General features: G+C 34.3%; 1 protein-coding gene across 1 annotated transcript in view; it reads left to right on the plus strand.

Moving 5' to 3' along the window:
- The first annotated feature begins 95 nt into the window (after nt 1-95).
- ccdc178 (coiled-coil domain containing 178) overlaps nt 96-21,313 on the plus strand; it is a 30,448-nt gene continuing 9,230 nt past the window's right edge. The window contains exons 1-18 of the mRNA XM_039685114.2: nt 96-240; nt 611-673; nt 1,463-1,599; nt 1,802-1,857; nt 2,074-2,150; nt 3,050-3,253; nt 4,666-4,886; nt 6,007-6,149; nt 6,764-6,917; nt 7,110-7,205; nt 8,399-8,535; nt 10,750-10,933; nt 11,760-11,822; nt 11,964-12,125; nt 12,564-12,677; nt 12,817-12,962; nt 13,046-13,205; nt 17,911-18,060. Coding sequence (XP_039541048.2) covers nt 622-673; nt 1,463-1,599; nt 1,802-1,857; nt 2,074-2,150; nt 3,050-3,253; nt 4,666-4,886; nt 6,007-6,149; nt 6,764-6,917; nt 7,110-7,205; nt 8,399-8,535; nt 10,750-10,933; nt 11,760-11,822; nt 11,964-12,125; nt 12,564-12,677; nt 12,817-12,962; nt 13,046-13,205; nt 17,911-18,060 — 2,256 coding nt within the window. The 5' untranslated portion in view covers nt 96-240; nt 611-621. The remainder of the gene's footprint in view (nt 241-610; nt 674-1,462; nt 1,600-1,801; nt 1,858-2,073; nt 2,151-3,049; nt 3,254-4,665; nt 4,887-6,006; nt 6,150-6,763; nt 6,918-7,109; nt 7,206-8,398; nt 8,536-10,749; nt 10,934-11,759; nt 11,823-11,963; nt 12,126-12,563; nt 12,678-12,816; nt 12,963-13,045; nt 13,206-17,910; nt 18,061-21,313) is intronic.

The following is a 21,313-nucleotide window of genomic DNA, read 5'->3' on the forward strand; positions in this document are numbered from 1 at the left end:
GGATTTTCTTCACTTTCCCAGTTTTGTCTTTTGTGTCCGTGGTGAATGAAAGCCTTCCTGTTGCCTAGTAACCGCGCGCGCACGTTGAAAGTGGGGTGGCTGGAAACAAAGTATGAAACAGGTCTCGACGTGACACAATGCTAAGATATGTGTCAAAATTGATCATATCGCGCTTGATGGGTCAAAAATAAAATAAATATCATCCACGGCTGAACGTTCTGCGGTTTAGCGTGGAATAATGTAAGTATTGAGAGCGTGAATCACAGTCAAACCTGTTGTGTTACTGTAGTCAGCTGATATATCCGACTATTAACCTTATTTAACCTGGCGTTCATTACTAATTAACTTAAGATAACAATATGTATTTAGTGTAGACTGTAGTTATTGAGCTGTTTTGCATTATGTCAATGCCACAACACAAATGAAAAAAAAAAAAAATCAAAGGACCATTGTAATGCCATCTGATACCATTACTGTACCGCAACAGTACTTTTGTGTGACTCAGAGAGAGTTTGACAGATGAGACAGAAAATCATTTGGTTTAGTGGTATAACAAAGTGATCAATAGTTGTTTATTGATTCAATTAGTCATTGATTTTTGATTTTCTAGATGCTTGAGAGATGCCTGACATAAAGTTACTCAAGTTTCCTTCAAGTGAAGAAGCATTACCAGGTAAAATGCTATGTTGTTTATCAATGTTATTTGCTTAGCATCGAGTATAGAGGAATCAGGAGGATCATACATTCCCAAACTGTTTTGATCATAATGTAGCAATATACGATTAGCCACAATAAGAAGCACATATACATGGAGGATACTGTACAATTAGTTACAATGTGCTCCAAAAAGTTTTATTTCAATTTTAATCCCAACAAGCCATTGTTAAAGTTAACATTACATCTAAATGTCCCTATTTTTAAGGGTTAATTTACCCAAAAATAAAAATAATCCTATTATTTACTTATCCTTAAGCCATCCTAGCCTAGGTGTATATGACTTCAGACAAACACAAACACTCTATTGTTCTTAATGATGGATGATATTAATAATGATTCATTCTGTTGTTTCTGCTGATATTATCATTCATTGAGTTGTATACATCTAAACGTATTTTGTTTTCTTTTGCTTTTTTGTAAAATTTAAAATCCTAATAAAAATACTTTATTAAAAAAGTTTTTCTACTTAAAAAAAAAAAAAAACACAAACACTCTGATGATGATGTTTGTTTACTGGCGAGAGGGCGGGGCAACCTGTCACTCACATGAAGTCGACCAATAGCAAACCACAACCATCCAATCAATTCCCCATGGAAAAAAATCATTTCAGGAAGTGGGGTGTGTCACAATAGGAAAGAAAAGACTATATCACAATATCCGTTTCATCTTAACTTTCTGTGTATATACTGTAGTGCTATATGAGATCTTCTTGATCTCTGTGATCAAAGTGAGTTGTGTGTTTCAGAGCAGGGAAAGCTGCAGACGGTTTGCTCCAGTAGGCGTCGCAGCTGTGCTCTGGTTAACACTCCAACACCATGTGTGAACAAAGCAGTTTGTCACATCCAGGAACTGCAGACCAAACTGGAAAATTGGGGCCAGCAGGTAAAATCAAACATAACCAGATGAGGGACTTTATTATTTAATATAGGGCATCATTGTATATGCACACTAAGACCCAAACACAATAATGCAAAACCAATGCCCCACAGATCGAGCTCACAGTTATATGGATTTAATCGCATGTTATTTTTCTCTGCTCTCATATTACATAATGAATGAATAATGAATGCCTCTTGTCTTCTAGGGTGATAATGCTCAGCATGAAACTGCACATGAAAACAACCACAGCATCATTTGGAAGTGAGCCATAAAGCATTATAGATTTTCCACATCACATACATCAATTTGAACCATTTCTCCAGTAAGATAGCACTTATGGTCAGCAGTCTTTATGGTTTAGACCCATTATACTGTACAGTATGTGGACTGTGGAAATAATTTAAATCCAGTTCATAGTTGAATTTATTATTAAAAACGTTTTTGATTAAATAAAGTATTTTTCCTTTGTGTTTTTAGATGTGTTTCTACAGAAAGCAAAAATGTACAAGGAAGCACAAAGCTGCATATTGAAGGCATGGGGCTTTGTGTACAAGGTAATGACATTTTCCATATTAATATTTTGTTATAATATGCAGTTAGTTTGCTTTTTTGGGGTTTAAAAGACAACCAATATTCAGTTATATTATCAAAAAATGAAAAAAATATTGAGCTGGATAATTACATGATTTGAACTAAATTGAATCAACACTGAATTGACTCGAGCGCGAGCGGGATAAGGACACTTGCTTTCTGCCGAGCTGCTTATAGCTGAATTGAACCTGTTTGGTAACACTTTACTTGAAGGGGTGTGCATAAGACTGACATGACACCTTCATAACCATGACATGACATATGTCTTGAATATGAAATGAGGTTTATGCATGTTTATGACAACTGTCATTAAGTGTCTTAACTACAAAGACACTGACAGGTTATGATGTATTGGTGTCAAAACAAAGATCATATTTGCATTCAAAATGTCATAATGACACTTAATTACAGTTGTCACAAACATGCATAAAACTTCCTTCATATTTATAACATATGTCATGTCACGATTATGAAGGTGTCATGTTAGCCTTATGCACACCCCTTCAAGTAAAGTGTTACCACTTGGGGGATAATGAGATGCTTAATGACACTATTGACTTCTATAGAGCTGCTTTACCTCTTTAATTGACTTTGTTTCATAATTGATGAATTTTACAGCATTAACACTGTTATCTTCCTGTTTTATTAATGTGAAGCTGCTTTGAATCAATCTGTATTGTACAGTATAAAGCGGCAAATAAATAAATGTGACTTGACATGAACAAAGTAGTAGCACCCCGTATCACTGACAACAGTAGGACAAGCGCATATTAGGACTTGTTATGCTGGGAATTATTTGTTACTTGCTAACACTTGAGTTTTTGAATATTGTGTTTTGTGGTAATTTGGTCATTGTAAATAGATCGTGAGGTGTTGACTTCCCTCTGGATGGAGGCCGCAGAAGTCCTGATGGAGGTGATGAGTTTGATCGAGCGTCTTGAGTTGGATCGGAGAGATGCAGAGAAGGCTCTACAGGAAGAAAAGGAGAAAGCAAAGAAACTGCTGGAGAAACTGGAAAGTCTCCGTGTCTGGAAGCAGAACGAGTTTTCCGTTGTAATGCAGAAAGGTCAGACTGGATGTTGATCATGACACGCAATAGTTGTTTCAGTAAGGTCAGAAAAGCTCTTTAAAACACGATTAACCCGATTATTTCCTTTGTTGTAGTGTTTTTTGCATCAACTAAGACAATAAATACTAAAATCATTTACATTAATGAAATTAAATCAACCATTAATAGAAATAAAATACAAAGTAGAATAGATTTCACAATTTCACATTTTCGTTAAGTTTAAGATGAAGTAATAAAATGACTAAAACTAAAAGTGAAATGAAAACTAAAAAAATGTCTAAACACTCATAATGAAATTATTCATACTAAAATGAAAACATAAAATAAGATAGTTTAGTAATGATACTAAAATAACTGCTTTGTTGACATATTTCCAATGAAAAGAGGAGGGTGGAACAGCACATATTGAAGGCATCCTTCCTTTATTTTTGTTTTTGAAATAGCCATTACGCTTTATTTTTATGGGGAGGAGATTATATTTATTTATACTTATATTTAATATAGCATTTTAATGAACAATTGTCATACACACTTTGGTCCATTTTCCAGGAAGAGCAAGACTGTTTAAATGTGTGTATATGATTAAAAAAAAGTTATTTTGTCAATTTGTTACTTTTACAAGTTACTTTTAATGGAAAGTAATGTGTTATGTCAAATGTAAAGGCCCTTTCACACACCATAAGTGAAATGAATAAGAAAATGCAAATTCACACCTGTACAGTAGAGGGCGCTGCTGAAACAAACTATCATTCTGGATCATTGAGGAATAAAGTTTAACACTCTTAATTCAGCATTAAAAAAAAAATTAAACACACATGTGATGTTCATCTAAAGTCATTCTTGCTTATTAGTATGGTTGAATTGGATCATCGAAGGTCAGCAACAATGATATAGGTTATTAAATTGAGATTAAATACGTTTATTTGTGTTATTTAACATTTAATTATTGCAGGTCTGCGTAGTTTTGATTCATTTTGAGGAATACTGAATGTGTTTTTGTGCAAGTGAGATGAGTAAACGCCTGCTCATTTATTCTAAAACTACAATAGCATCACGTTTACACCACACACACACACACGACGTCTCTGCACATTAGTGCAGGTGTCGGTCAATACATGGGAAAACCAAGTAACTTATTTTAAAAAGTGACTCTAAAAATATATTTTATTGTAAATTTAAAAGTAATGCATTACTTTATTAGTTCCTTGTAAAAGTAATCTGATTACGTAACTCGTGTTTAATGTGTGACCCCCAACACTGTTTAAGAGTAAACAAGCATATAGATGACCTCAAGCTAACAGAGATGGACTAAAAGCAACACAACTTTATGCTATAGGGTCTTTTTAAGAGTTTTTTCTCCAAAATAATGTCTTTTCTGCCCCATTCCTGTCTTATATTTGCACCGTCAGAGCGTGAAGCCGGCAGCACAGACATCGCTGAGCTGACGTGGCAACTGAAGATGAGGAGAGATCAGCTGCCGCAGGTGAGAGACAGGCTGACCAACACAGAGGTGCTGAACCGACGTCTGAAGGAGGATATCGATTTCATGAGGAAACACGGCCCGCTCGTGAACGAGAGACTCCAGCTGGAGACTGAAATCATGAAGCAGATCCGAACAGAACAAAGTGAGGTGTGTTTACCGCGCTGCCTGTTTGTTGGCTTGTTTGGAAGACCTGAAATCAATAAGACAACTAAAGAAGGGATGTCGGTCTAACTAAAAGAGTCTGAAACGTACTAGAGGAGCGCAACAGTGACCACTCACTTTTTCAGGGCTCGTTTTTTTCTTGTTTATTTTCTTTGTATTTCTTAGAATTTTTCAATAAACTTTTCATTTAGATGTAAAGTATTTCGAAATTGGAAAAAAGACTGTGTTCTTTTATATTTAAAATATTTTTTATTTTAGTATTATTTATTTACAATTAGTATTTATTTATATTTTGAAATTGCATTCATATATACTGTATATATACTTTTTTATACATTTTCATTGTATTTTCATTTTAAGTTTTAGTAATTTTTTCTTGTTTTTGTAATTTTTATTAGATTTTTGATAATGTTTGTATTTCTTTTTAAAATATGTATTTAGTTTATTGTTTCAATGTTTAAGTTTTTCATCAAATATTTTTATTTTATTTCTTAAAATAAATATTTATTTTATTGATATTATAATATATATGTATATATATTATTGATATTATAATATATATATATATATATATATATATATATATATATATATATAATATTTATTTATGCCTTAATTAAAAAATTAAAATCAATTTTCAACTTAAAATTTTTAATGATTTTGAATAGTTTTAGTTTTGGTTTACAGTACAATGATAACACTGACAGTAAAAAATACAAATATTGACAGTAAGTCCCTGATTATGATAATAAAATACAATATATTTGTAATTTTTCCCTAAATATATAAAAAAAGATTTTTTTTTCAAGAGTGTATATTATTGGTGGATCGTTCCCCAAGACTTCACAGGAAATATAAGTATATATATATGTATATATATATATATATATATATATATATATATATATATAATTTTCAGTTGAAATAACACTGACTTCTACAGAAGCTTTAATAAGAGAAGCTTCTGTTTGTGTTTTGGGAGATTTTTACTTCTGGAAACAAGATCTGTAATGAAGTATGAAAGATTTATTTTTACAGACCATGCCATGTTGCCATGATAAACATTGTCTGACTGTTTCATTTTTTCATAAACATGTTTCTCTAGGCCAGTGAGACTTTTTCAAACATCTCCCACAAGCTAAAGAGTCTTCAGCAGGACCTTAAAAACGAGGAATTCAAAGCAGACATTAAGAACGAAGAAATGAACAAAGAAATTGAAACGATCCGAAATCAACTAAGTGACAAACTGTGAGTCTGTTTTCATCATCAATACACTGACATCAGGCCTGTATTTTATTTCAGTACACACGTGTTATATCAGTCCAGACAGAAGGTGTCACTAAAATGCTGTTCTCTCCATCTTCAGAATTTAATTCCAATCCATCACTTTGTAGGCAGGTTATAATATCAATAGCAAAACATATGTTATGCAAAATCAACCATTTTATAACATATTCCACTGATCTAAGACACTTCTCATTTATGTTATCTTCATTAAAGGTTGAACCAGACATCTCACGCCATACTCTCGTTTCACATTAATGAACAGACACCTTGATTGTTTAATAGAATTAGCCGTGGGGACATGTTTAGCAAATTTTTACACTAGATTGACTCTTCTACACTTGGATAAGCAGCTTGTAAAAACATACTGACCTTATGCAAATAAATAAGTGAAAACCAAAAGTAACTTGCTGATGCAATTTCCTTTAGTTAAAACTATATAGATCCTTTTTAAATACTGATAAAACAATCAAACAATCGGTGTCATTAGCTGCGGCCCTCCGTCTGCAGTATGAAGTATATCGACGTTTAAAGTTGATTTCAGGGAAATGACACAATTTCTCTTTCTCTTCTTACAGGAGTGATTTACGCCATCTGCATTCACAGTGTGAGGTGTTTCACAGAAAAATGAAAGAGTCAGTAGAACAACTAACTTTGAGAGACGGCCAAATCCAAGCCTTGGTGAAAGAAACGCACCAGTTCGAGAGGAAGGAAAGAGACGTAAATGATGAAGTCAGTATTCATTTACAACACCTGACACCTTATTTGAATTAAAATATTATGAAGGCATTGTGAATTTTCATAAGCTCATGTTGAGTGCAATATTTTTTATGCTTATTTATAAATTAGTTCACTGAAAGAGCTTTTGTTCGTTTTGGATTCCAAATATTACATTTATATATTTCACACTTACCCTTTTTTCAGGTCAGAACATTAAAAGCAGAAATCGATGAAAAAGAAGAGATATTGATGATGAAGAATACGGAAGTAATGCAGCTTCAAAACCAAATACAAACATCTGTGAGTATAACAGCCTGTTGGAGACACAGCTTGTTATTTTAGATTATATAAATCAGAGGTGAAATGATATGTCGTGTTGGAGATGTCAACCCTCACGTCCTCTGGAGGGCAGGAAAGGCCCACGATTCCTTGCACCGATCTGCCGTGTTTGTTCCCTTAGAGCCTCCATTTTGTCTAAGCCCTGATTTCACAATTACACTACGCTTGAGTGAATGAGCCGCAGAGCGCTCAGTTGTTTCTTTCGCAGTTTGCTCATTCCTTTTTAATTTGTATTTCCTGCATTTTTGATGGTGTTCTGCCAAACCTGAGTTTGAAAACTTTCTAGGAAACTTAGTTTGACCATAGGTGGTGCTATGTGACTTATAGTTTTGAAATATGAAATGAATTGAAATTGATTTATGCTTTTGTGCTAGAAGTATCAGTGTGTCAGTGTGTGTGTGCGCACGCTAGAAAGCAGTTATATGATATGTGGTTGGCTTTAAAGGGATAGTTCACTTTGAAATTCATTTTTGATATGTTTTAGCTTACCTCAAGCGCATCCATGATGTAGGTGTCTTTGTTTCCGCAGTAGTTTAAATTTTGATATTTTTAGGTCAAACCGTTGTTGTCTGTCAGTCATATAATGGAGGTCTATGGTCACCACCTCAAAGAGCATGCACAGAGAAGTCAAAATTAAACATGATTTAATGACTCGTAAATGTAAGTACACATTGATGGCCTAAGACACGAAACGAGCGGTTTGTGTAAGAAAACGTACAGTTTTTATATCGTTTTTTACCTCTTGTAACCACAGCCACGTCCAAGTACTCTGAGGGCGCGAGGTAAACAAGAGGTAAAAATTATACAAATACTGTTCGTTTTCTCACACAAACCGCTTGTTTCATGTCTTAGGCCATCAATGTGTACTTACATTTGCAAGTCATTAAATCATGTTTAATTTGGACTTCTCTTTGCATGCTCTTTGAGGTGGTGACCATAGACCTCCATTATATGACTGACAGACACGAACGGTTTGACCTAAAAATATCAAAATTGAAACTACTGCGGAAACAAAGTCACCTACATCTTGGATGGCCTTGAGATAAGCGAAAACATACCAAAAATTAATTTCAAAGTGAACTATCCCTTTAAACAAAGACTTTGCAATAGCATATAAAGCTACTAAAAATAATGGGCATTACCGTGTTTATCAGAAACTTGAAGGAGATGAAAAGGTGTCTGAATTGAATGCAATCTCACGCCAAAAGCAACACGACTTATCAACACTGCGAGACAAAAACAAAGAGCTAACCTTGGAAATGGAAGACTTCAAGAGAAAGACCTACGAAAGGTTTGTCCCATAAACCTCAGATAACATTTTATTTTGAATTAAAATGATATTCTTAATTGGATACAAGTAATTGTCACTAATAATTAGCTGTGTCTGCAGTGCTTTGCAGTAATGCAAATAATGTTATGACAGATAAATGGCCAAGCCTGCATTTATTTCAAAGTAAAATTCCGAATACAATATGTTATTGTAAAATTGCTATTTTATAGCAGTTATGTAGCTAGTAAACTGCAATATTATACTCAATATAAAGTCTATACAGTTCACTCACACAGAAAGATCAAGCACAATAACCTCATTTTATTGGTCAACAACAAGATTTTTCATTGAACTGCAATAACTGAAATCGATCCAAATGAAAAACAATCCGTTGTCGTTTCTTCCCCTAAATTGTCCGTGGTACGGAAACGACAAATGACGTTGCCTCCATAAGATCTATGAAGACCATATGTTTGCACACACAAGCCAACAGTTTTGCTCCTGTGTTGCCATTTAGTTGAAACTCTCTAACACATCATGAGAAACTATGATATCTGGATAGTAATTCTTCCCATCTTGAACTTATGGATCAACATTACATTCCGCGTTGGAGATGGAGACTCAAATGACAACACTATGAGAAATGTGCTAGAGATGTCTTGTGGTTCATTGGTCTGTTGTGTGTGAGTGTTGGATTCTTTAATTATCAACACAGAATCTGTGTTCCGCAGATCATGTCATGAAATCATGCAACAACTCTAATTCCACTTCATTAAAAATGTGTAGGTGTGTGTGGCATTGCTTCTAAAATTAAAATGCTGTGAAGCAGCACAACCGCATGAACTAACACAATGATTCTCCACCGGTTTTGCGATATTTTACATTGGACATCAAGGGCCAACCCAACGCAGTACCAAAATTATTAAGCCTTCAAAACATACCTAATCCACTTTATATTGCAATACGGAAGTAAGTGATTTTCTATGAATGTGCAAGACTTCATTAGCTGCTATAAGTAAATAACTAGGTAGATTTTGCGCCACAAACCAGAGTGATTTGGTTTCTGTGATTACAAATACCAAATGCTATGCAATATCAAGAGTTAAAAATGGATGACACCCGGAAGCCTTGCAAGTTCCAAATGACTGCACTTGCTCTTTTACATTTAATTTAAGTTAAAATAATCAAACATTGAAATGTATGGATATTACCATGAGGTGTATAGGCCCTATAGGTCTGTGTGTATATATATATATATATATATTAGGGCTGTCAAACGATTAATCGTGATTAATCGCATCCAAAATAAAAGTTTGTGTTTACATAATATATGTGGGTGAACTGTCTATAATTATTTTATATATATAAATTAAAAATAAATATAAATATTTTATATATAAATAATATTTTTTTCTTAAATATACATGCATGTGTGTGTATTTATATATATATATATATATATATATATATATATATATATATTAGGGCTGTCAAACGATTAATCTTAATTAATCGCATCCAAAATAAAAGTTTGTGTTTACATAATATATGTGGGTGGTGCACTGTGTATAATTATTTTATATATATAAATTAAAAATAAATATAAATGTTTTATATATAAATAATATTTTTTTCTTAAATATACATACATGCATGTGTGTGTATTTATATATATATATATACCTGTGTATATATATATATATACTGTATATATATATACAAAATAATTATACACAGTGCACCCACATACAAGCACAAACTTTTATTTTTGATGCGATTCATCATGATTAATCGTTTGACAGCCCTAATATATATACTATAATTAGATTAATTAATATAGATTATAATTTATACTTAGCAACATTTTCAGCTGTTGTAAAGTTGTTCAGAGTTGCATTTTCTTAATAAGTTTTAATATAAGTGAGAGTAAATATTAGATCTTTAGAAGCTTTCTAACTAAATGAAAGCTTGATTCTTGTCTAATTTGAATGCTGTAGTTGCATTATGCATTATAACTAAGTTCTAGATTTTGGTTAATCATTGTGTCATATTGTAACTATTCCAGTAATGAATCTATGATTTGGCACATCAGTTGGATGTCAGATATTCGTGGCTGTTTCATTTCTAGTTGTGAAATTAGATGCTGTGCAAGCATTTTTTTTTTGTGAGCCGGCTGCACAGTACATCGTGGTGTGGATCTCAAGGGAAAGACTATGTTTTATGATGTTGTTCCAGCAAACAGGCAGTGAAACAGTTACTGATGGATCACGAGCTCATCCTGATCAAGATCAGTGTGAGTGAGAAGCAGTGGAAACAGTCTAAAGACGAACTCGACAGTGTGTCCGCCGAACATTCAGACACCAAAGACAAGCTGGACCAGCTGGAGCGCCAAACCTTTCTGGAGGAGTTGAGGAACAGGGTAAGAGGACACATGCAGCATGCAGATCTAAAGATGAGCTCACGAGCAAACAGCGAGTCCAGAACCAAAAATATAGATTCTGTAAACCTTCCACACCTGCATGCTGTTATTTTAGCTTTTTAGAAATCTTTACATAGCCGAGTTAAAGTTTCTCTGAGCCTGCATATGCTAATGCGGCATAAAAGCCAGACTAACTTATGCCTGCTCTGACCCACCTCAGCCCCTAGTCTCAAAGTACAATATTTGCTCAAGTGTAAATTGTTCAATTCAATTAAAAAAATTTATTTGTAAAGCGCTTTTCACAATACATATTGTTTTAAAGCAGCTTTACAGAAAGTGCATTTCAGAAATGTACATGGAAAAATACATTTAGTTAATCATGCAATAAAAATGCATGTCTAAGCAGCATTAAACGTCACCTCTAGTAAATGACACTTTAGATGTGTTTTTGTGCCACCTCTGTGGTGCAAATTTGCTTCAAAAAAGATGTGTAACAGGGTTAACAAGAACATTTGATTTAAAGTATTGTGTGAATTTCATAAAATGAGGCATTTGGCTATATTTATTGTTTCCAAAAGAAAGATAAATTCAAGCTGAACTCCATTTGTGAGTGTCCTTCCACATCCGTTACACATGTTCCATATTGAGCAACAGACCTAAATATAAATTATTATTCACTGAAAGTCTTTCATTGGCTGTAGCTTTTATCCTTTTGTGTTTATAGAGAATTATGGGATAGTATGTTGTCACTTTTGAGCTGTCTTTGGATTTTGTTTTTGTCTTGTTTTTTGCTTTAAAATGAGTTTTCATTTTTTCGGGGAGGCAGAAACAGATAGACAAAATGAAGACGCTGGTAATGACTGAAAGGACCACAATACATATTCTCCAGGTAAAACCTGACTTGCCTAATTAATACATCTTTTGATTATTAAATAAATGAATAATTCACGATTGCACTGTGTACACTGTTTATGTATGTGTTAATGTTTGGTATAGATATATTGTAATTGATGACATGTTTTACGTTCAGGGAAATACGGACACAGAGGCAGCTGAATATAATCGTGAACAAACAGAGTGTGAGAGGGTGAAAGAGGAACTGCAGAAAAAGTATGAAGGTGCTTTATCTACAACCTCTCAGCTAGAGACAGAGGTGGAGCAACTGAGACAGACATATACAGAGAAATCTGAGGTACATCTGATCAGCACACAATAAATGTCACTGGATTGTCTTGTCGGTAACACTTTACTTGAAGGAGTGTGCATAAGACTACCATGACACCTTCATAATCATGACATGACATATGGTTATGATGTATTGGTTTATGTCAAGGTGTCATAACAAAGACATCTCAAACAAAGTCATATTTGCATTCAAAATGTCATTATTGAGCGAATGGCATTTAATGACAGTTTTCAAAAACATGCATAAACCATACTTCATATTCATAACATATGTCATGTCATGGTTATGAAGGTGTAATGTCAGTCTTATGCACACCCCTTCAAGTAAAGTGAATTTCACAATTGCAAAGTGAGAAGGTTTTACAGTGAAGTAATTGAACAAAGTTTCCAGTTGCATAAGGATGTTTTTTCTCTTTATATATAAACCATTTTATAATTTTCTCAGACAATTGAAAGGTTAAAAGCAAAACTCAGTGACCTACAAACTGCACACAGAAGCCTCTCTGGTGATTTTGAAGAAAAAAAGAGACACCGGCAGGAATGTTTGGATTCTGTGAAGGTGAAAATACTTGTACTTGATACTTGATATTTATGTGATAATAAATATGATGATATTGCAGATTTGTACTTAACAGGCTTACTTAAAAACGTACATATTTATTCATTCAATGATGGTATGCTTATTTATTTGCTGTTAGGAAAAACTTAGTTTGGTGTTATTGAGGCACGAGGAGATTTCAAATCGCATCAAGGAGCTCGACCTGAAGTCTAAGGAGTTAAATCAAGAATTAGACATGATGGAGCAAACCATCAGCACTATGCCAGACGTTATAGAGGAGCTACAGTAAGAAATACAGATATATTGTTCTCTGTGTGTGTGTGTACAGAAATTTCTATATATTAGAATGTATTTGTTGTTTGTTTCAGGTGTTTGTCAAATACGTTGGCATTCAAACATGGGACAGCCACAGTAGTGATGGGTCACGTGAAAAGGGATATAGCGTCCTGTGAACAGAGGAAGTCTCAACACGCACAGATTCATTCAGCGCTGTTCACTCAACGCCAGGCTGTCATGAAGGACACAGAGGTTAAGAACCCTTTCTGTCATATTTACATTTATGTCAAGATTATTTTCTCAGGGCTTCCTATAAGGTCTAGATCAGCTTTTCTATTTAAATACGTGCTATAATCCAGGTTAACAAATGTTTTCTTTACATATCAGACAACAGATCAGCTGAAGCTGAATGAGCATGAGTGCATTTGATTGGTTAGGGGATTTGATGTGCTCCAATCACCATTCAAGCCGAAATTACCTTTATAAATATTTAAATTTCCTTTGTATGAGGACGCACTGTGTAATTTTTTGCCAAATGATAAATTCCAAATATTAATGCAGACATTGAGAACAAAACATATTCAACAGAAAACCCTTTTATCCATTATTATCTACCGTTAGCTGGTACACAAACATTTTCATTAGTTTAGAAAAAAAGTATATTAGTGTATTAATAGCTTCAGCAATGCTAACTGGTTTAGAGACGTACAAATGTTTGACCTAACTGAAGTTTAGAGACTATTCAGTTCATGCTTTATTTTTAAAAATGTCATGAATAAGATTTTAATATTTATTTTACACCATTACATTGATTTTGTCATTTGTGAGATAAGACTGGTCTTAATGTTAATGTTACATGGTGTTATGTTATTTTAGCTTTAGATATAATAAAAATGTGTCCATATAAAGAGTACAAATTAATTTCAACTTTCACTAGTCCCTACTTGATTACATTTATAAATACATTTTCCAATTAAAATGCCTTTCTTGTGTGTGAACTTGATCACTTGTGACCAACCCTCACAAAGGTTTCCGCAGTTTCAGAGGATTCGTAAAGATTTTTTCATAAAATGTCTGTTTCTGTGATAATCACAATTTAAAGGGCCATCTCAGTGTCTTTAATCTGATGTAGGGCAATTTGTTTAGTGTGTGTGTGTAATAACTATCCCATGCACTTTCCGACACTCAATATCACACCTCTGCTAACATTCCCTCTAATTTGAAGAAAGCTCTTATAATTTTGCGTCAGAGATAATATGTTATGTTTTGCATGAAACCCACGTATTATCACTTCATTTTCGGAGGAAAAAAGCTATTTATTGGGGGGAGTTGAGTTGCGGGATTATGGCCTCAGTCAGAGCCCGGCGTCTGATGAAAGTCTCACATGGCTTATCTAATGTGAAATCGCCATGTGGTATATAGTTTCATTAAACGGTGATCAAGAATGCATTAGTTCAAAACAAGAAAAGGCAATGGGGCTTAATCCGCCATGCACGCAGAAGCAGCAAACTCCAAACAAGTTGTTGGTGCGAGACAGGAGCCGAATTAAAAGTCCTCCCTCATAGAGCCAGTCTGCCATTAACTTGCTGCAGGGCAGCAGAGCAGAGAGTCTCTTTAGACTTCTCACAGGAAACAATAAAGCGGCACAAAGATTCATCGCCCAACAGACGCATTTTGACTTTTAACACTTCGAACGACGAGAGGCTGTGTCAGAATTGGTTGACCTGAGGCGCATTGTTGCGACGTCACAGTCATGAGATGTTAATGAAGACAGGAAACATGGATGGTGACGCACAACACTGGATGACGACTTGGTTTTTCCATCATCATGATTTTGTTCTGCATAATTTATCCTTGTTGAAAGCAAAACTCTACAGAAGCAAGTGTGACGAATAAAATCCTAATTGTGACTTTTAAAGAAATAAAGTGGCTTTATGTCTTTATAAAGCTTAATTTGCAATTGTATATCTAACAGTTACGGGTTTTGTTTCGTGATTGCAACTTTTTTTCTTATATAAATTAGGGCTGTCAAACGATTAATCGCATCCAAAATAAAAGTTTGTGTTTACATAATATATGTGGGTGCACTGTGTATAATTATTATATATATATATAAATACACACACACTCACACAAGATTGGCATGGGGTACTTTTCATAAGATCATCTTTTAATGCAAATCAAACCAGCTATTAGGCTAACTGAAATAAAACCATGCCAATCTCTAGGTATGTTGAAGGTTGTGTGATGATGTGGGGATATTTTAATTCCAAAGGCCAAGGGAACTTTATCAGGATGCATAATATCCTGGATCCATGAAATATCTGGCCTTTAAAAATAAAAATCTGCCTGGAATTTAACATAGGGGTGTACTGACTTATGCACCCTCATTTATTTATTTATGATACATTATTCATTCACAAAGAAAATTGGTGTCCTTAAAGGTTGGATTTTTCCTCGTTTTTTTATTTAAGGCATTAAGATCAATTTCCAAAAGATGATTTTTTATTCCTCTTTTTAGGCAACACTATATATATATATATATATATATATATATATGAAGAGTTCAGATGCAAAAGCTTCTAAATGCCATTTGAAATTTTCTTCTTTAATGATGATTTTTATCAAACTTGTATATTTAAGTTCAGTAATTTCACTTAAATGGCAATGATAATTACCTATTAATTGTTTTTTAAGTGAAATTACTGAACTTAAATATACAAGTTTGATAAAAATCATCATTAAAGAAGAAAATTTCAAATGGCATTTAGAGGCTTTTGCATCTGAACTCTTCATATATATATATATATATATATATATATACATATATATATAAACAGCAACAGATTCATAAGCCATGTGCATGTGTGTTCCCTTGGGAATCAATGCCATGACCTTGCCATCGCTGGCTCCATTAAGGTCAATGTCAAATTTACATTTACAAATGTGTTGACAACCCCATTTTACTTTCATGGTGAAACCGCATATGAAATAAGAAAGAGGCGGTGACTTTTTACATAGAGATTATTTTCAATGGAAAAACTAGCACCAATTAATTGAGCTCACTAATACACGGAATGAATAAAGCAAGTATAAATCCGTTTTTTGTGTTGACTTGCAGCACGGATTATAACCTTGACAATGGTAACCATTTAAATAGTTGTGCATTTCCTCGCAAGATGCGGTAAATGTAACTTACACTTATGGACACACTCCACTGTGACTTCCTCACAAGCTTTTTTCTCTTTCCCCTCATCATATTCTCATGTAGCTTGTTTACTTGATGAAGTCAGACGCTCAGTGAGTAGAAAAGCAGTAGGATGCAAAGTGCAGACACCATCAGTTTCTTATGGCCAATGAAGTGTAATTTGTCCCATTTACATTTCAGAGGTGCATCAGACGGGTTTTGTCAGCACTGCATGCAGTAATTAAGCTTTAAATCAATAGCCGGCATTTGTCATGTTTACTGCCACTCTCTGTGCTGGGTTAAACTCATCAGTTTAGCGCTGGGTCGTTTTACTGCCCAGCCACACTTCATTATTCCTTATTCCCAGGTAGAGCAGAAAATGTTCTTCTCTTTCTCTCTTCATCTTTCTTCCCATTGCTCTCTCTCTCTCTCTCTCTCCTTTCTCCACGTATACAGTATGATGCTGACACAGGGTTGTGGAGACAAGCAAATCAGACAGTTATTTATTGTAATTTGTACATACTTTCTCAAGTGCTGTGTGATTACTTGAGTTACTGGATTCGAAAAGGTTTGGTTTCACCATTTGGGTGAAAAAAAAAATAATGCAAACAAATATGCAAACGCTGTAGACACAAGATAGGCACATACAGTTGCAAAAAGGAATCATAAATGTACACAATTTTCCCTTGGAATTTGCTAGTAAATTTCACAATTAATTATAAAGAAACTAGGACTGTCAAACGATTAATCGCGATTAATCGCATCCAAAATAAAAGTTTGTGTTTACATAATATATGTGGGTGCACTGTGTATAATTATTTTGTTTATGTATATAAATACACACACATGCATGTATATTTAAGAAGAAATATTATTTATGTATAAAATATTTATATTTATATATAATATAAATTATACATAAATCTAGTATATACATGTAAATATTTCTTCAATAAATAACATGCATTTATATTTAAGAAAAATATTATTTATATATCAGTTATTTCTATAAATATATTATATATAAATATATACAGTATATACATGAAGAAAAATATTTATTAATTTATTAATTTTATTAATTATACACAGTGCACCCACATATATTATGTAAACACAAACTTTTATTTTTGGATGCGATTAATCGTGATTAATCGTTTGACAGCCCTAAAAGAAACACATCAAGTGACACATTGAATTAAAAGTGAAAAATGTAAGTAGAATGAATGTTGTCTTTAATATTATTTGTTTTATTTCCAATTTTGAAAAATCTTTTTCTTACAGTGAAAAGTGGTCCATACGGCAAAATTGTGTGAGAAACGAAACAAAATGTTATTGTCCATGGTATATTCATATGAGTTTGTGATAGAAGTTGCAATATCTAGTTGTGGACTAATCATTCTTTTGAATCAGCTGTTTTTTAATGGTTCACAAAACTGAATGATTTGTTCATGAATCGGACTAATCCGGTTCTCGAGTTCAACTCACTGACTCAATGATCCAGTCACAGAGGTTAACAGCCCACTGGAGGGCAAGATTATCAGTGAATAACTTAAATTTCAGTCTGTTCCTCACACAAAAAGCTATCGTATGGCTTCATAAGTCATATAATCAGCTTTTTTAATGAAGCTTCAGTCTTCAAAATCTTCAAAATCTCTTCTTGAAAATGTTTGAAAGCACGTTTGGGATGACAAATGTATGTTTTGTCCTAGTTTTGCCATGTGGTCCTTTCATTATAACACGTTAGAGTCCTGTGCAAATCTGTTACAGGTTCATCTACAGAAATTGCTACAAGACAATTTAAAGTTAGCGCAAGAGTACCGAGAACTGCAGAGAGCCCTGACGATAGCCAGACGAGAAGCCGTTTGTGTTTTTGAGAGAAGAAACCGAGCAGAGGCCTACGTCCATGATCACAAGCAGGTAACACGTTTCTTTCTCTGTGACTTCTTCCATATGCATGTATGCACCACGGCTATTTTCTGCATGTGTGAATGATGTGGTTGTCTATCTTTGTCATCAGAGATAGACAGCAGGCATGCAAAATAGTGATGAGAGAGAAGACTCGCGTGCGCAGGCGTGCTCCACACAGCCTGTCATAGGTGGCTGGTTTTAGTTGGGCAGTCAGCTATAGGAGGCCACTGCAGTAATCTAATCACGATGAGATAAGCTTCATGACAGCGTTGCTCTGGCGTGCATGTGTGTTTATTCCATCTCACATGGCAGCGAGAGGAGCAAACGCTCTCAAGAACCAGCATCTCGGCAACGTTTGGGAAAATGATAATATGACACGTACGTCCATCACTAAAGGATGGGTAGTTGTGCTGGTATTCATCAAAGCTGTACTGTGTAAGTGCAGTGCGTTTGTCATTCCCAAACACTATATGGCTGTGTATATTGGTAAATAACAACAAACAATTGTCAATGTAAAGATGTTTTCAGTGAGAAGTGTGCCATTTCTATGCTAGAGTCATTACTGTATTCAAACAGGTTTCCTTAAAGCTCCCCTCATCTGCCATTGGTTGTACACACACGTAGTTTGGTCAGGATGCTCATTTGGATGCTCGTTTTTTTTTTTTTTTTTTTTGTATGCTAAGTCTCTTCATATCCTGATAGCAATTGCTAAGCTAAGTTAAGTGGTCTAAATTTATTTATATGTATATATATCGTCTGTGGAAAGAGTGGGACCATAAAATATTCATCCAATCATTGTATTCGTTCCTAATGCTGGCAATTTTTGATTTATGTCAATAACTGTCTTTTTTTTTAAACCCGTTCACCAGAAAGATTTGTTTATTTTCTGATTTGTTCAGTCGCTCTTTCTGTAGGTTACATCATTATACTGTAGTTGGCGTCAAAGTGGGTGTCTTTTTTTGTTATGAAATATGAATCATTCAGTGATAGGATTCGTCAAAAAACAAACACTTTATTTTATAGTCCTGTTCTGCATGTACATACTACAGTAAACAAAAACTAGGTTATAACTAGGTACTGCTAACCCTGAACCTACAGCGTTAACCTAACCTTAAAGGGGTGATAAAGTATAATTTCACTTTTCTAACTTTAGTTATTGTGAAATGTTGCTGTTTGAGCATAAACAACAGTATCAAAGTTACAACACTCAAAGTTCAAAACAAAGGAAGATATTTGCTTTTAAAGAAAAGGACTACAAGAAACGGCTGGTAGGGACTACACGACATTCCTCCTGGGTTAGTGACATCACCAACACTAAAATTGCATAAACCCCGCCCCCGGGAACACACAGTCCATGTTGAGAAGAGAAAGAGCGGTTGTATAAGAGTACATTTGTGAGTCAGCTCAAACTTTAGCATCTATCTTTCCACATGCAACAGAAAGTCACTCTGTGTGTGTGCATCTCACAACGGTACTTATACGAGCGATTTATAGATGTCAGACAGAATATCCTAATTAATGATAGTTAACTCCTCATCAGCAACATGTTGTCACTTCTTCTTGAGTCTCTCCATCTTTGACTGACTCCGTTTTAACATTAAAGGGAGAACAGTTTCTGTCATTTTAGTGTGTCTGCGTGAGGAAATCGCAGCTGCTAACTAACACACGCGAGCTCTTGAAACCCCGCCCTCTGCAGCAGCTCATTTGCATTTAAAGGGCCACACACAAAACTGCCGTTTTTGCAAACCCTCAAAACGTGACAACTTTAACATGCTATGTAAAAATATAGAGCCAGACCGATATATCGGCAGACTGATATTATCGGCCGATATTACGCATTTTCCAAACTATCGGTATCGGCAGTTATAATGGCAGATAAATGAATATTTCAAAAATAAAATAAAAACGGACGAAACATGCTTGAACCATGTCATGAGTGTTGGAGTTGTATAGTTTGTCCACCAGAGGGCACTCTACACCGCTCCTGTTGGCAACACTCGTTGAGTTGGTCACGATACATACATTGCTTGAATAACAATTAAAAGAACATCCCCATCAGTTCTCTTAACTCAAATAAGCATGACAAAATTTGTGACGATCATGTCCAGTTTCAAATAAATAAATAAAATAAAATATCGGCCGATATATCGGAATATCGGATTTTAAAACCTAAAAATATTTGTATCCGTATCGGCCTTCAAAATCCTTTCTCGGTCGGGCTCTATAAAAATATCTGTGTTTATATCTGTGTATAAAGTGGAACCAAAACAAGATTCGTTAGTCGCCCGTGACCAAAACATATTATGAAAGCTTTTGGGAATTCCACTAAAGGCCCCGATATACTCATGGAGAAGTTATTTTTCGTTAAGGTGATTTGTCCAGAAAGTTTGCATGCAAACTCCCAAAACGAACTCCAAACAAAGTTAGTTTTGGCCTGATTTTGTTCGAAATTATGTCACATTAGTTCGTTCTTCGATTCCGCTTCAAGTATATCGGGGTCTCTAGAAATAGTGTTTTAGCATTTTCCCCACAAATGATGATAATGCAAAATAATGTTTTTGGATTTTATCTAATATACAAAGCTTAATCTTTGAGTTATCAAGCTATAAAAAGCAGCCAAAATAAACTGAGTTTTAATAACCTTTTTGTTCATTTCAAGTTTTGTTCGTAGGAATGATTCGTTAATTTGATTTGTTAGGTTTGTTTGAAACACTCATTTGTTCATAAACTAAACCACCAAGGGCACCACCGTGAGTATTATACACAACCTACAATTGTCTTACTTGATATCTTCACATGCTATGATAGAAGAAGGTATTTAAACGAACAAAAAAAAAGCACACTTCAGCTTAAAAGCTTTATGTCTCTCATACATGACATTAGTCCACGGATTGTCGTTGTGGTACCATTGTTGTTGCTATTATTACTAGTTATACTGATCTACACATAATCTGTCATTTTAAGTATATAGTTTTTTTTTAGCTGTAGATCATTTTAATATGATTTGTTATTCTACTGCTGATGGTAAAACTCTACTGAAGAGCAAGACACATTGTTTGTTCCCCAAAAGACTAATACTCGTACAACTCCTCATCTAACTACATGAATGTTATCAAGTGAAAAATGCATGCAAAAGGCAAATCCTGTGGACGGGATTCTCCACGCTCGTGATCAAAGCCTGATTTTCTTTTACTCAGTATTCAGCCTTTTTACAGTTTGTTGTTTATTTGCAGACTGCTGCGGCTTTCTCTCCTTCACGTAG

The sequence above is a fragment of the Pimephales promelas genome, chromosome 22 (genome assembly GCF_988280905.1).
Source record: "Pimephales promelas chromosome 22, fPimPro1.hap1.1, whole genome shotgun sequence".
Lineage (NCBI taxonomy): Eukaryota > Metazoa > Chordata > Actinopteri > Cypriniformes > Leuciscidae > Pimephales > Pimephales promelas.